The sequence below is a fragment of the Lynx canadensis genome, chromosome B1 (assembly GCF_007474595.2).
Source record: "Lynx canadensis isolate LIC74 chromosome B1, mLynCan4.pri.v2, whole genome shotgun sequence".
Classification (NCBI taxonomy): domain Eukaryota; kingdom Metazoa; phylum Chordata; class Mammalia; order Carnivora; family Felidae; genus Lynx; species Lynx canadensis.
In genome coordinates, this window is record NC_044306.2 from 63,019,501 (window position 1) to 63,033,448 (window position 13,948).

A 13,948-nucleotide genomic window follows, 5' to 3' on the forward strand; every position below is an offset into this window, starting at 1 on the left:
CTGGAATGATGTAATGTTCCTAAGTACCCTCTACAGCATTCTGTAGTCATCCATTTACCCCGCTGGTTGTCCCTCCAGTGGAGTAAAGAGTTCTATTTTGTTAGTATTGCCGTATCTGGGACTCCATGACAGTGTCTGGTACAAAGTAGGCACTCAATATGCATCTGTATGCGTCTGAATAGTGATGTTTTCCTCTCCCCTGTATTTCTAAAGTGCTAAGATTATACATCTAACAACCATTTACTGTAAGTTTTTTCATTTGGTATAGTAAATACGTCTTTTGGTGCCCAGGCAGGATGAATATCCTTGAGGAATAAAGCTAAATTTCATACAACTTTAAATGTAAAGCATCAAGGGGGGCGCCTGGGTGGCTGAGTTTGTTAAGCACCTGACTCTTGATTTCGGCTCAGGTCATGGTCTCACAGTTTGAGAGTTTGAATCCTGCATCAGACTCTGCACTGAAAGTGCGGAGTCTGCTCGGAATTCTCTCTCTCCCTCTCTCTGCCCCTCCCCTGCTCATGCGCATGTGCTCTCTCTCTCAAAATAAATAAAACATTTAAAAAAAAAGTTTAAATCTTTTTTTTAAATGTTTTATTTATTCTTGAGAGAGAGAGAGAGACAGAGCATGAGCAGTAGAGAGGCAGAGCAAGAGAGGGACACAGAATCAGAAGCAGTCTCCAGGCTCTGAGCTGTCAGCACAGAGCCCAGTGGAGCGCTTGAACTCACAATCTGTGAGATCATGACCTGAGCTGAAGTCAGATGCTCAACCGACTGAGCCCCTAGGCACCCCTTTAAAAAACGTTTTAAATGTAAAGCATCGAAAGAAAGAAAGTTTCACTTCCTTCAAACTCAGTATGTTCACAAGCTTTTGTGCCCTGATTCCCATAGGATACAACACCTATCCAAAGAATAAAACTCACTAAGAGAAGATTCTTCATCAATAGGAATGGTACAGGTGGCTGACATAGGTAGCTCAAAATGTGGAGAAATGGGAGGCTACAACCAGACAAAGCAGTTGCACAGTGCTCTGGAAGGGAGGAGGGGAGCACTGGGCCGGGCAGAGTATAAGTAGTAGGAGATCAATCTAAAGAGCATGGACACGAATGTTCAGTCTAGAACAAGCTAAACTTTATTAGCCCTGGTAACTTCCACCAACACACATGATGGTGAAATTACTTTGGTCTGAGAAATACTGCATTTAGATCACAATTTTTACAGACATCTAGCTGTGGGAAGAAACCTAGCACCCATAAGGGCTTATTTCAGTTTAATGTGTTCAAGCTCTTGCTGTGGGGTCAAGTACAAAACTCTAATGTCTAGCAATTTAGGGAACTTCCTATGGAGTGAAGAAACACACCAATTTGCACAGATAATCAACAAGTTGACTGAGTTTTTAATACCTTACAGATCAAAGGTCACTGGCTATCACTACACATATAGGATTACAAAGTTACAAAGCAAAGTGAAATAAAGAAAGGAAAAATATTACATCACTATATACTAGGAAAAAAAATTTTTCCTTACCTTCTCTTCTGAAGAAATGGTAAGTTTGTCGCTTGAGATTAAGCTGCACACTTGTTCAATGCCAAGATTGAGAAATTCTTCACTAAGGACAACATCTGCAAAATGCTGCTCTGTTTGGAGGTTAAAAATAAAATCCATTAACACCAACATTCCATTATCCAGCTTCAAGCTGCTTTAAAAAAGAAGAGGTTTTTCTAAATCTAACCTAAGAATGAGAAGAACAACTTACTTCTTCAAAGCAAGAACTAACAAAGCCCCAAAAACTCACCTGGGGAAGTGGTCTCTACTTGAATAACAAAGCAGAAGCATAAGCAGAAAGGCTGCCTTATCACATACTCAGCTGAATCACTTGTGTTTTATGTTGGTATTTTAAACATGTATTCCTTACACAGTAATAAGACTACCAGTATTTAAATCAGTAAAACCTTTTGATTACATAAATCAGAAAAATATATGGCATTATATACTAACACATTTGAATGTATTATGTAAAACATTAGAGGGTTCCAGAACATAATGGAGGAAGGATGGAAACCTGCTTTACTTGAAAACTTTAAACAAAGAAATTTTAAATGCCAGTTTGAATATATGACCATCAGTTAAAAAACAGAATTGATTTATAATATAGATAACTCTGGATTCTATGGCAGTTTATCTGGGGATGAAATCACACTATTTTTTACTTTCAACTCCTTTCCAAAAACTAGTAAAATTAGTAATTCTTCAAATACTAAAAAAACCTTTCTTTGATTTCAATGATAAAATATTCCCACTTCTCCAAAGGGGGCAAAAAAAAAAACTATTAGTATAATCAATGACTTTACAACTTTAAGAATAAATCATCTACAAAGTAACCTTTCCTGAAACTCCAGCTCTCATTTATAAGACATAAGCTCACAAGGAAATGTGGCACTTTGGAGTCAGACACACCAAGGTTAAATCAGAGCTCTGTCACGTACTAACTTGGAAAACCTTGGGCAAGTTATGTCATTTCTCTAAGCCTTGGTTTTCTCATCTATAAAAGGAGAATAATAATACCTTACGTAATAAGACTGCTGTGAGGATTAAATGAACTAAGCACCTAGCATTGTGGCACAGTAGAGAGTAAGGATTTAATAATATAGCTCTTAAGTGTATTGTAATCCCTAAGTTCTAAGGTAAACCTAGGTATTTTCTAGGTCTTCACAATTAACCATATTCTAATAGTAATTTTGTTAAAAGGCTTCCTTAGGTGAAATAGACTTATCTCAAATGTATTTCAACATACCACAGAAACGATTAGTTGGCTTCCCTTTCAGAAACACTTCAAAATCTGGATTTACATAAACCCTATAACTATTCACTTTACAAAAGATTCCTTACAAAATCACTTTAAAAATGATAAGCAGCTCTAGGATAATTATAAAATGATGTGGATTTACAAAAATCTGACACACAATTTTTTTCTGTTGGAAAAAGTTTATTTTATCTTTTTAATTTATTATTAGAGTTAACAATATTAATATTAGTTTCAGGTGTATAACACAGTGATTCAACACTTCTATACATTATGCAGTACTCACCAAGTATAGTTACCATCTGTCATCATGCAGTTATTACACTATTACTGAGTATATTTCCAATTTGAACTTTTCATCCCTATGACTTATTTATTTTGTAACTGCAAGTTTGTATCTCTTAATCCCCTTCAACTATTTCACCCATCCAACTATCTTTTTACCTCTGGCAACCACCAGTTTGTTCTCTGTATTCAAGAGACTGTTTCCAGACTTATGTGTGTGGATTTTGTGTTTTTTAGATTCTGTATGTTAAGTGAAATCATATGGTTTTTGTTTTTCTCTGAGAAAGGTCCATCCATATTATTGCAAATGGCAAGATTTCATTCTTTTCCATGGCTGAGTCACATTCATTGTATCCATATACTACTTGTTCTTTATCCATTCATGTATCAATAGATACTTGGGCTGCTTCCATATCTTGGCTATTGTAAATAGTGCTGCAATAAACATCGGGGGGGGGGCATATAGTTTTGTTTTGCCACAATAAACCTAAGGTTGCATATATCTTTTCAAATTGGTGGTTCGTTTTCTTTAGGTAAATATCCAGCAGTGGAATTACTGGATCAAATAACATTTCTATCTTTAATTTTTCAGAAACCTCCCTACTGTTTTCCACAGTGGCTGCAACTATTTACATTCCCACCAGCGTGCACTCAAAACACCTTTTCTCCACATCCTTGCCAACATTTGCGTTTCATTTCTTTTCTTTTTAATACTAGTCATTGTGACTGGTGTGAGACGATATCTCTTTATGGTTTTGATTTGTATTTCCCTGATGATTAGTGATGTCGAACAAGCACCTTTTTATGTGTCCGTTGGCTATCTGTATGCCTTCTTTGGAAAACTGCCTATTCAGGTCCTCTGTCCATTTTTAAAACAGATTATTTGGTTTTTTTGTTACAGAGTTGTAGGAGTTATTTTTTTTATTTATTTATTTTGAGAGACAGAGAGAGGAAAAGAGAGAGAGAGCAAGCAAGCAGGGGAGGGGCAGAGAGAGAGGAAGAGAGAGAATCCTAAGCAGGGTCTGCACCATCAACGCAGAACCTGACACTGGGCTCGAACCCACAAACTGCGAGATCATAACCTGAGCTGCAGTCAGAAGTCAGACATTTAACTGACTGAGCCCCCAGGTGTTCCATGAGTTCTTTATATGTTTTTCATATTAACCCTTTATAGGATACAGTATTTGCCAACATCTTCTCCCATTCAGTAGGTTGCCTTTCTTTCTTTTTTTTTTTTTTATGGTTTCTCTCACTGTGTAAATGTTTTTAGTTTGATGTAATTCTGGTATTTCATTTTTGCTTTTGTTTCTCCTTGTCTGAGAAGACATATCCAGAAAAACGTTGTGAAAGCTGATGTCAAAGAGATTATTATGTTTTCTTTTAGGAGTTTTACGGTTTCAGGCCTTACATTTAGTTCTTTAATCCATTTTGAGTTTACTTTTGTGTATGGCTTAATGAAATTCCAGTTACACTCTTTTGCATGTAACTGTCCAGTTTTCCCAGCACCATTTATCAAAAAGACTATCTTTTCCCTAATGTATATTCTTGCCTCCTTTGTCATAGACTAATCGACCATGTTATTTTGGGGCTCTCAATTCTGTTCCATTGGCCTAAATGTCAATTTTTATGCCAGTACTGCCCTCTTTTGATTATTATACTTTTGTAATATAGTTTGAAATGAGAAAGTGTGATGCCTCCATTTTTGTTCTTTTTTTCCAGTCTGAAACCATAGTTTATTTTCAATGTAGCTAGAAATCCAATAACTGTATATTTTTAAGCAGAAAAAAACTCCTTTACTTTTCTTTCTTTCAGCATTGCTAGCATAAGAAAAAAAAACACTTCTGGTTTAGAAATGATACTGAGTTTCTATGAAAATGAAGGTACTTCGTATTTGTGGAAATTAAAAGCACAGGACACATTTTCAGAAGACCACAAATTTTACTTTTACCCCTTTACGGTAATATTTGAAATGTTAGAATGTACTTAGCTAATATATAATTAAGTAAATTAAATAAGGAGCCCCAAAAGGAACCGGTCTTCTTGAGTTATTCACAGCACACATTAGAAATTTTTAGAGAGAACACACATTAACAACAACAACAAAAAAACACTGACAAGCCCAAATGCAAGTTTATATGCTGAGTATTTTTAAAGGGTTTAAAAAGCATGTTAGCAGACAGCCTTTTCTCACTTATACAACAGATGCATTTCTATCTGTTTGTGCACAGCAAAGGGTGAGAACCTGAATCAACTTACTTATGACTTCAGAAATGTGCTATTTCAGAAATGTATTCCATGGAATTTTATTCACTGCTCCTATCACTGTCTCTTCAAATAAGCAAAGTACAGAGGCTTTTATCCCTTGAAACTGTTTTTAAACATCAGCACTTTAAATTGAAAGATAGGAGGAAACTTAGCAATTCCTGGTACCGCGCCTGGACTTACTCTTAATAAATGTAAGAGGTGAAATGTGCAACAGAAAATCTATCATTTCTTTATTCTTGGAGGAGAAGGAGGGAGAAACAGGAGAGACGGAGGTATGGTGTAATATTTAAGAGCTGAATAGGAGCACAATGACTCATAATACCATCAACTCCACATTGAAGAACCATGGATCTCATCAATTTTATAATTCATGCTGGACCACAAGTTTGGTTCCCTTCTATGTATATCAATGAATTCAAACCTCACGCTCTCCAAAATATGAAGATGAATAATGGAAGATAAACTCCAACTATAACAGATATTTCCTAAGTAGAAGACTAAACACCAAAGGGAATCCCTCTTAGAGAGCCAAAGCTTAAAAGACTCTTAAAAACTGAGAACAAACTGAGGGTTGATGGGGGGTGGGAGGGAGGGGAGGGTGGGTGATGGGTATTGAGGAGGGCACCTTTTGGGATGAGCACTGGGTGTTGTATGGAAACCAATTTGACAATAAATTTCATATATTGAAAAACAAAAAAACCAAGGGGAATTCCTCTTTCCAACATCTTTTGATATGGTAACATTTCACTGAGGGGGAAACCTAACACTTAACTATGAAATCTTTTGGTCACGTAAGAAATTACAACTGCTTATGTAATCACTATATGTATTACATATTAAATTAAACCCAGCATTACCTATGCTTGCATAATTATGCTGTGAATGATGATAGCGGTGATGATGCCACCAAAAAAAAAGGACTACTTTTAACCCCAAAAAAGAGTAAGCGTGGGCGGCAGGGGAGGGGAGGTGACAACAAGTAGAGAGCACACCAAGAGACGGGCATTTTCTGACCAGGAAAGGTCATTCTAAACACAGAAATCTAAAAAGAAAAGTATTCCCCTCTGTGGAAATAATGTGAAACATTTATTTTCTGTATCAGACAAGAACACAACTAAGAAATCCAACCCTACTGCAGCATTATAAAAATCATGCCCTCACCAGTGTAAGCGTAAATGCATCTGCACAAGGGCAACGCCACATAAAAGGAGCAAGGTTGCTGCTGTTCTGCCAGTACTTCCGGCCCCTGCCCAGGTCCTACTGCAATACTGGTGGTCCCAATGGTTTCATCGAAATAAATCATGTTTAAAAAATAAAGCACTTAAAAAGACAAGTCAAAATGCCTCAGTAATCATATATCCAACTCAAACTGCATCTATTTAAATGTTATATTTGCCTCCTGCTAATAAACCTCTATTTCACACAAGCTGAGCAGTCAATCTTCCATACTGAAAAGTATCTTCCTTGCCCAATTAACCCAAAGGGAAAAAACTGAAATCATTAGTAAAGAAAAATGTAGGGGTTAACACACGCTTTTAATATGTTTTAAAATATTTTTAAGGTTGAAAAAGTGTTTAAAGTTTGTAATTCCCAGTAGGGAATCATTATCTGAATGAACCCCCTAATGGCAAGCCACTGTAAAATGTTTCACTTGCGTGAGAGGCAGAAGGGTAGGGATTATCTTCACAGCACCCCAGCTTTCTCCATGAGAAGGTCAGAGGGACGCTGACTCCTTCTCCTCCAGGGTTTGTATTATTGCAACATCCAATAGGTGGTCTACATTGCTTTTCCTTCAGCAAGGGCTTTATTTGTCAGAAGGGCATTATGCCTGACCTCCAAATTTGGCTGACGATTTACCCATGAGATTTGTAACATTTGGGTTGCTCTGATATCCAGACATATTTGCTGGGTTCTGGGCCACATCCTGGAAGGCCACCATAACTTCTGGATACTGCATGGCTTCTGGGTCACTGAGAATTTCATGGAGCCCAGGCATTCCTGCCATTCCAGGCATTCCTTGTGGAAAATTACCAGGCATTAAGAAGAAAGTTATCTGGGAAAGAGCCATAGTGAGCTCCTGATTGTCCTCTGGCTTCTTCCTCCCTCTGGGCTCTCTCATGTTCTTCTAGAGCCTTCTTAACCCTTTCTATTCTTTCTTTGATCTCTTGCTCTTTCAGTTTTTGCTCATACTTTGTTCGATATTCAGCAATTTCCTGGGCCCTTGGTTGAACTTCTTTCAGCATTGCACTAGCATCTTCATCATAATCCAGTTTACAAGTAAGGGCAAGATCATGTAGTCCAGAAGTCTGTGGTGCTTTCCCTCACCACTTGTAAGGCTGAGCTGAATCAGGATTTATTTCAATAGCTCTATCACAGTCTCGGATAACAGCATTTGGCTTCTGTAATTTGATGAAGACACTGGCTCTCTTGGCATACAGAACAGCCAAGCGAGGATTCAGCTGGATGGCATCTGTGAACAAGTCAGTGGCTTTCTGTAGTTCACCATCATTCAGGGCATCAATGGCAGCCACTGTTCTATCATTTGCCTGATCCATCATTTCCTCAGTTATCTCTATATTTTCATCCCCCATTTCTTGAGGGGCATCAGTATCCGGTTCAATCACACCACCATTGTCAATTTCTAGATCATTTTCCTCACTTGAAGGTTCATCTGTCTTTGTTTTTCTCTGCCTTCTCACTGTGTTTTCTTCCTTGATATGGTCTTCTCATTTAGTTTTATGGGTAGCAGGTGCTCCACTCACTCATGGAAAACACATTTCCTCAGTGTGTAGAACCCTCGGGTCCTGCTTACACATTTTCACAAAGGCCCCAAAGCTTCCTCACTTTGCGGGGTCCATGGTCCAAAGGTGGCAGGTGGTGGGCAAGACTAAGGTTGTGGCTGATTCCAGGCGTGGGTACTAGCTCTGCATGACCATGTGGAAGGAAGCTGTTTTTTCTTAAGAAGGATTGCTTTGGCTATTTGGAGTCCTTTGTGATTCCATAAAATTTTTAGGAATTTTTTTTTTCTATTTGTTGAACAATAACCACTGGCATTCTGATACGGACTGTACTGAATCTATAGGTAGCTTTGGATGGTATGGACATTTTGATAATATTAATTCTTCTGATTCATGAACACAGGATGTCATTCCATTTATTTGTATCTTTTTCAATTTCTTTCATCTAAGTCTTGCAGTTTTCAATGTACAGATCTTTCACCTCTTTGGTTAAATTTATTCCTAGGTATTTTGTTGTTTTTGGTGCTATTACAAACGGGATTGTTTATCTGTTTTTCAGATATTTCATTGTTAGCATACAGAAAGTCAAGTTTGCGTGTTGATTTTGTATCACATAACTTCACTGAATTTGTTGATTAGTTCTAAGTTTTTTTTTTTTTTTGATGGAATCTTAGGATTTTCTATATATATGAGATCATATCAACTGCAAAGACAATTTTACTTCTTCATTTCCAATTCAATGCCTGTATTTCTCTCTCTTGCCTGATTGCCTGGCTAGGACTTCCAGTACTATGGTGAATAGGAGTGGTAAGAGTGGGCATCCTTGTCTTGTTCCTGATCTTGAAGGAAAACTTTTCAGCTCTTTCACTGCTGAGTATGATGTTAGCTATGTGTTTGTCATACATGACCTTTACTATATTAAGGTTTAATATATTAAGGTATGCTCCTTCTATACCTAATTTGTTGAGAGTTTGTCTCATGGAAGGATGCTGTATTTTGTCAAATACTTTTTCAGCATCTGAGATGATCACATAATTTTTATCCTTCATTCTATTCATGTGTTGTACCACATGTATTGATTTGCAGATGTTGAACTATGTTTGAATCCTCTGGATAAATCTCATTTGATCATGATGTATGATTCTTCTAATGAGCTGTTGAAATAAGTTTGCTAATATTTCAATGGGAACTTTTGCATCTATACTCATCAGTGATATCGGGCTATAGCTTTCTCATTCTCTGGAAGAACATGAGAGAGCCCAGAGGAAGGACAAAGCCAGAGGACAATCAGGAGCTCACTATGGCTCTTTCCCAGGTGGCTTTCCTCAGAATGCCTGGAAGAACAGGAATGCCTGGGCTCAATGAAATTCTCAGACAGTATTCTCAGATAATGTCCTTATCTGGCTTTGGTAGTTTTAACCCTTGCAAAATGAGTTTGGGAATATTCCCTCCTCTTCTATGTTTTGGAAGAATTGGAGGATTAGTGTTAATTCTTTAAATGTTTGATAGCATTCATCAGTGAAGCCATATGGTCATGGACTTTTCTTTTGGGGAGTTTTTGATTACTGATTTGTCTTTGATTTTTGACTGCTTTATTATAATGTGTCTTGAAGAAAATTTCTTTAAGTTGATTTTGTTTGGTGTCCTACAAAAGCTTTGTGAACTTAAATTAAATATCCAAATCTTCATCCAGATTCGGGTAGTTCTCAGCCATTATTTCTTTAAATAAACTTTCTGCCCCTTCTCCCTTTCTTCTCCTTCTCAACTACAGTGATTCACCAGTTGGTCCTTTTGATGGTCTCTCATAGATCATGTATTCTTGCATTCTTTTTCCCTTGTTCTCCTCAGACTAGATAGTTTCAAACTTCCTGTCTTCAATTTCATGGATTCTTTCTTCTGCTTGATCAAGTGTGTTGTTGTTGCTCTCCACTGCATTTTTCATTTCATTCACTGAATTCTTTAGCTCCAAAACTTTTTTTTATGATTTCTTTTTGTTAAACTTTTCATTTTATTCATGTATTGTTTTCCTGAAATCACTGAATTATCTGTGTTTTCTTGTAGCTCATTGAGTTTTCTTAAAACAGCTACTTTGAATTCTTTATCAGGAAAATCACAGATCTCAATGTTTTTGGGTTTGGTTATGGGAAGATTGCTATAATCTTTTGGTGGTGTCACGTTATCTTGATTTTTCATGTTTCTTGGCATTGTGTGCTGCTGTCTTTACATCTGAAGTAGCAATCATCTCCTCCAATCTTTACTGGCATAATACCTTCCTTCAGCCCTGCTAGAGATTCCGAGGATAATCTTAAAAGCAAAAAAGGGAGGGAGGGAACCTTGTAACACACAAGGGAGTTCCCATAAGGCTATCAAGGAGATTTCTCAGCAAAAACCGTATGGGCTAGGAGAGAGTGGGATGATCTATTCAAGGTGCTGAGAGAAAACAAACAAAAAAAACCCTGCCAACCAAGAATATTTGGCAAAGTTGTCCTTCATAAATGTAGGAGAAATACTTTCCCAGATAAAAAAGCTAAGGTAATTCACCATCACTAGACCTGCCTTAGTAATGCTGACAGGGGTGCCTGGGTGGCTCAGTCAGTTAGTTGAGTGTCCGACTTTGACTCAGGTCATGATCTTGTAGTTCGTGAGTTAGAGCCTTGCATCAGGCTCTGTGCTGACAGCTCGGAGCCTAGAGTCTGCTTCAGATTCTGTGTCTCTCTCTCTCTCTCTTTGCCCACCCTACCCTCCGATTGTGCGCTCTCTCTCTCTCTCTCTCTCCCTCTCCCAAAAATAAATAAACTTTAAAAAAAAGAAACGTTGACAGGAGTTCATCAAGCTGAAATGAAAAGATCCTAATTATTAGTAATATGAAAACATATGGAAATATGCAACACTTTGTTCATGGATAGATACAGAATATTTGTTGTTGGGGGTGGTGGGGCAAAAACAAGGGATGTCTTATGCCACTGTGATAAAAAAAAAATGTTTCAGGGGCACCTGGGTGGCTCAGTGGGTTAAGCATCTGACTCTTAATTTTGGTTCAGAGCATGATGCCGCAGTGTGTGGGTTTGAGCCCTGCATCAGTCTCTGCACTGACAGTGTGGAGCCTGATTGAGATTTTCTCTCTCTCTCTCTCTCCCTGCCCCTCACCTGCTTGTGCTCTTTCTTACAAATTAAACTTAAAAAAAAAAAAGGTTTTTAATCATATGAAAATATTAATGATTAAAATTTTTAAAACAAAGAAAAAAACCCCAAAATATTCCCAAAGTAGGCCTAGTTTTCTTCCCCAATAAGAAACAAAAGCATTGCTATAGACAATCGATGTATTTTACTGTCTTGACTTCAGTGGACAAATGCTGTCCTAAGAAAAAAACAATTGCTTACCCTCCTCATCCTGGGCCACTGCCCCACTTTGCTGGCCTTTATGCCAAACTTCTTTAGGGCAGATCTTAATAATGAAGCCTCTGTATTTTGATTCACACTCACGTCTTTATCTGTTGTAACACAGCCTTTGGCCCATCCTTCTTCCCCTGAATTTGTTCTTTGGAAGTCCTTTTCTTGAGATTAAAACTTCTCAACCCCTGGACAGTGTTTAACCCTAAGGTCACTCTCTCCCAGTTTGGATTCTATTAATACTTTTTTGAAAAAAATTTTTAAAAGATTTTATTTTTTTAAGTAATCTCTATACCCAACATGTGAGTTCAAGCCTGAACTCATAACCCCAAGAACAAGAGTCACATGCTCTACGAACTGAGCCAGCCAGGTGCCCCTCTAATCTTTCTGATCACTCAGTCTGTCTCCTTCAGCTCCCTAAAACTGGGTATTACTTACAGTTCTGACTGCCCTGAGCCCTCTTTTCATTCTCTGCTTCTTCTCCCTTAAGTATCTCATCCACATTTTTGTGTCCCAGTTATCTTTAACTAGCACTCCAGTATGGTTGCTCCCAGATCCAACCTCTCTCCCCAAACTCAATATTTGAATTTCCAGCTATTAGTCTCCACATGATCTCCATCATGGCTCTTTTAAACAGACAGATCCACCCCTTACTGTGTACCCAGCAATACACATAAGCAGTCCTCTAAAACCCTCACTTTATTCACCACTTTAGGCCACTTACAATGGCCTGCTTTGAGCTGTATGGTCTTAATTTTTCATCATTGTGCATTTTTTCTACTCCTTGGCTGGATTCTTGGCTAGGTCTGATTATCTCCTCAAAATAAATCAAGGTCTTCTACTAGCCTGCTGTCTTTGCTTACTGCTAATAAACTTGCCCAGTGGGAGAACTTCTAAAATTGATAGTGCATTTCACTGTTCATTCTCCCTTAAGCAATCAAGACTAAGACCCACCTACACCTCAAACAGGGTCAGTACCTTCCTCCAACACCTGCTTGCTCTCCTGTACTCCTTTTGTGTCTTAATGGCTCTCCTACCCACACTGATTCCAAGGCTAAATGAAATCTCAGTTGATTCCTCACTCCCTTTTCTCTCTTTTTTATTACAGTAAAACATATAACGTAAAATTTAGCATCTTAACCATGTTTAAGTATACAGTTCAGTAGTTTTAAGTACACTTAGATTGTTATGAAACAGATCTCCACAACTTTTTCATCTTGAAAATATGCAGCTCTATAGCCATTAAAGAACTCCCCTTTTCCCCCTTGTACATCCCTTCCTTCCTTTAAACCTGAAAATAAATTGTTTCACAAATCCTATGGATTCTTTCTCTGTAATGCCATAGAAAATCATAAGATTTAGTGGGGTAAGGGATCTGAAAAGTCCCCAGACACAACTTTTATTATGTCAGGGTAATCTCTAAAACTTTTATATTCAGTGGATATCTGGTATAGTTCACAGATATCAGCAGACCTCAAGGCACTCACACCATTCTTGAACACTGACTGTAAGTGGAAGTTCTGCTTTATGTTGAACTAAAATATTTTTCCCTCTGATTCTGTAGCACTGATTCTAACTCTGCCCACCACAGAACAAGATTATTCTCTCTTGCCCATGAAATTCCTTCAGACTTTTACAGAGCATTATATTCTCCCAAATTTCCCTCCCAAGGTCTGTAACTCTTAAGTCTTTCAAGCATTCCTTGTATAATATCATTTGGGGTCTTCGGTTTGTCAGTCTCTCTCAAAATATGTAACCTGAAAATGAACTCAATTTCACAGATACGGTCCGACCCAGGAAGAACAGAATGAGATAATCACCGTACATCTTTCCAGACACAGTTACAGTACTGTTATTGAATACACTATCAACTAAAACCCTAACATCTTTGGATTGGTTTGGCTAATACAAACCTAATACTTGTCATTAAGCCAAGATAAGAAATTCTTTCTTTTCACTGAATGAATTCTGATTCAGCTTGCTGCACCTCAGCAAGGTAAGGTACTAATTAACAGCTACTGCAAACTGGAAATATGCACACACTAAAATGCATTCACAAAATATTTATTTAAAATGTAATGCTAAAGGGCAGATCACGTCAGAGTTTAGTGTGTTTCCTTTACTCACATCCAGGGTTAGTTTCCACATCCCCAATCTTGCTTCAGTCACCTCCTCTCTATCTTCATTATCATGGTTCTCTGTTGCCAACTTCAACTATTGTTTCCAATCCTTTCACTGACATGCTGACAGATTACTCTTGTTTAACAGCACAGAGCTTTCACTGTGACTTCAGTAACTTGCTCTTACTAGTTTACCACCGCTGCTGAGTAAAACCAAGCTAGTTAAACTGGCATTCAACAATCAGTTCCTTTTTTCTAAAAAAAAATCCCACAACTGCAGTAGGGCATAATTCCCAGCAGTACAGACTACACCATGAATATGCAATATACATTAAACACATATATTGTAC

The 13,948-nt window shown here is 37.7% G+C and overlaps 1 protein-coding gene and 1 pseudogene across 7 annotated transcripts in view; both read right to left on the reverse strand.

Moving 5' to 3' along the window:
- The window catches only part of KLHL2 (kelch like family member 2), a 117,398-nt gene that overhangs the window by 26,109 nt on the left and 77,341 nt on the right, over positions 1 to 13,948 (reverse strand). For all 7 annotated transcript variants that reach the window (XM_030312791.1, XM_030312795.1, XM_030312792.1 and 4 more), the window contains one exon: positions 1,525 to 1,634. In XM_030312791.1, the coding sequence (XP_030168651.1) occupies positions 1,525 to 1,634 (110 nt within the window). The remainder of the gene's footprint in view (positions 1 to 1,524; positions 1,635 to 13,948) is intronic.
- Positions 6,867 to 9,137, reverse strand: LOC115511667 (annotated as a pseudogene).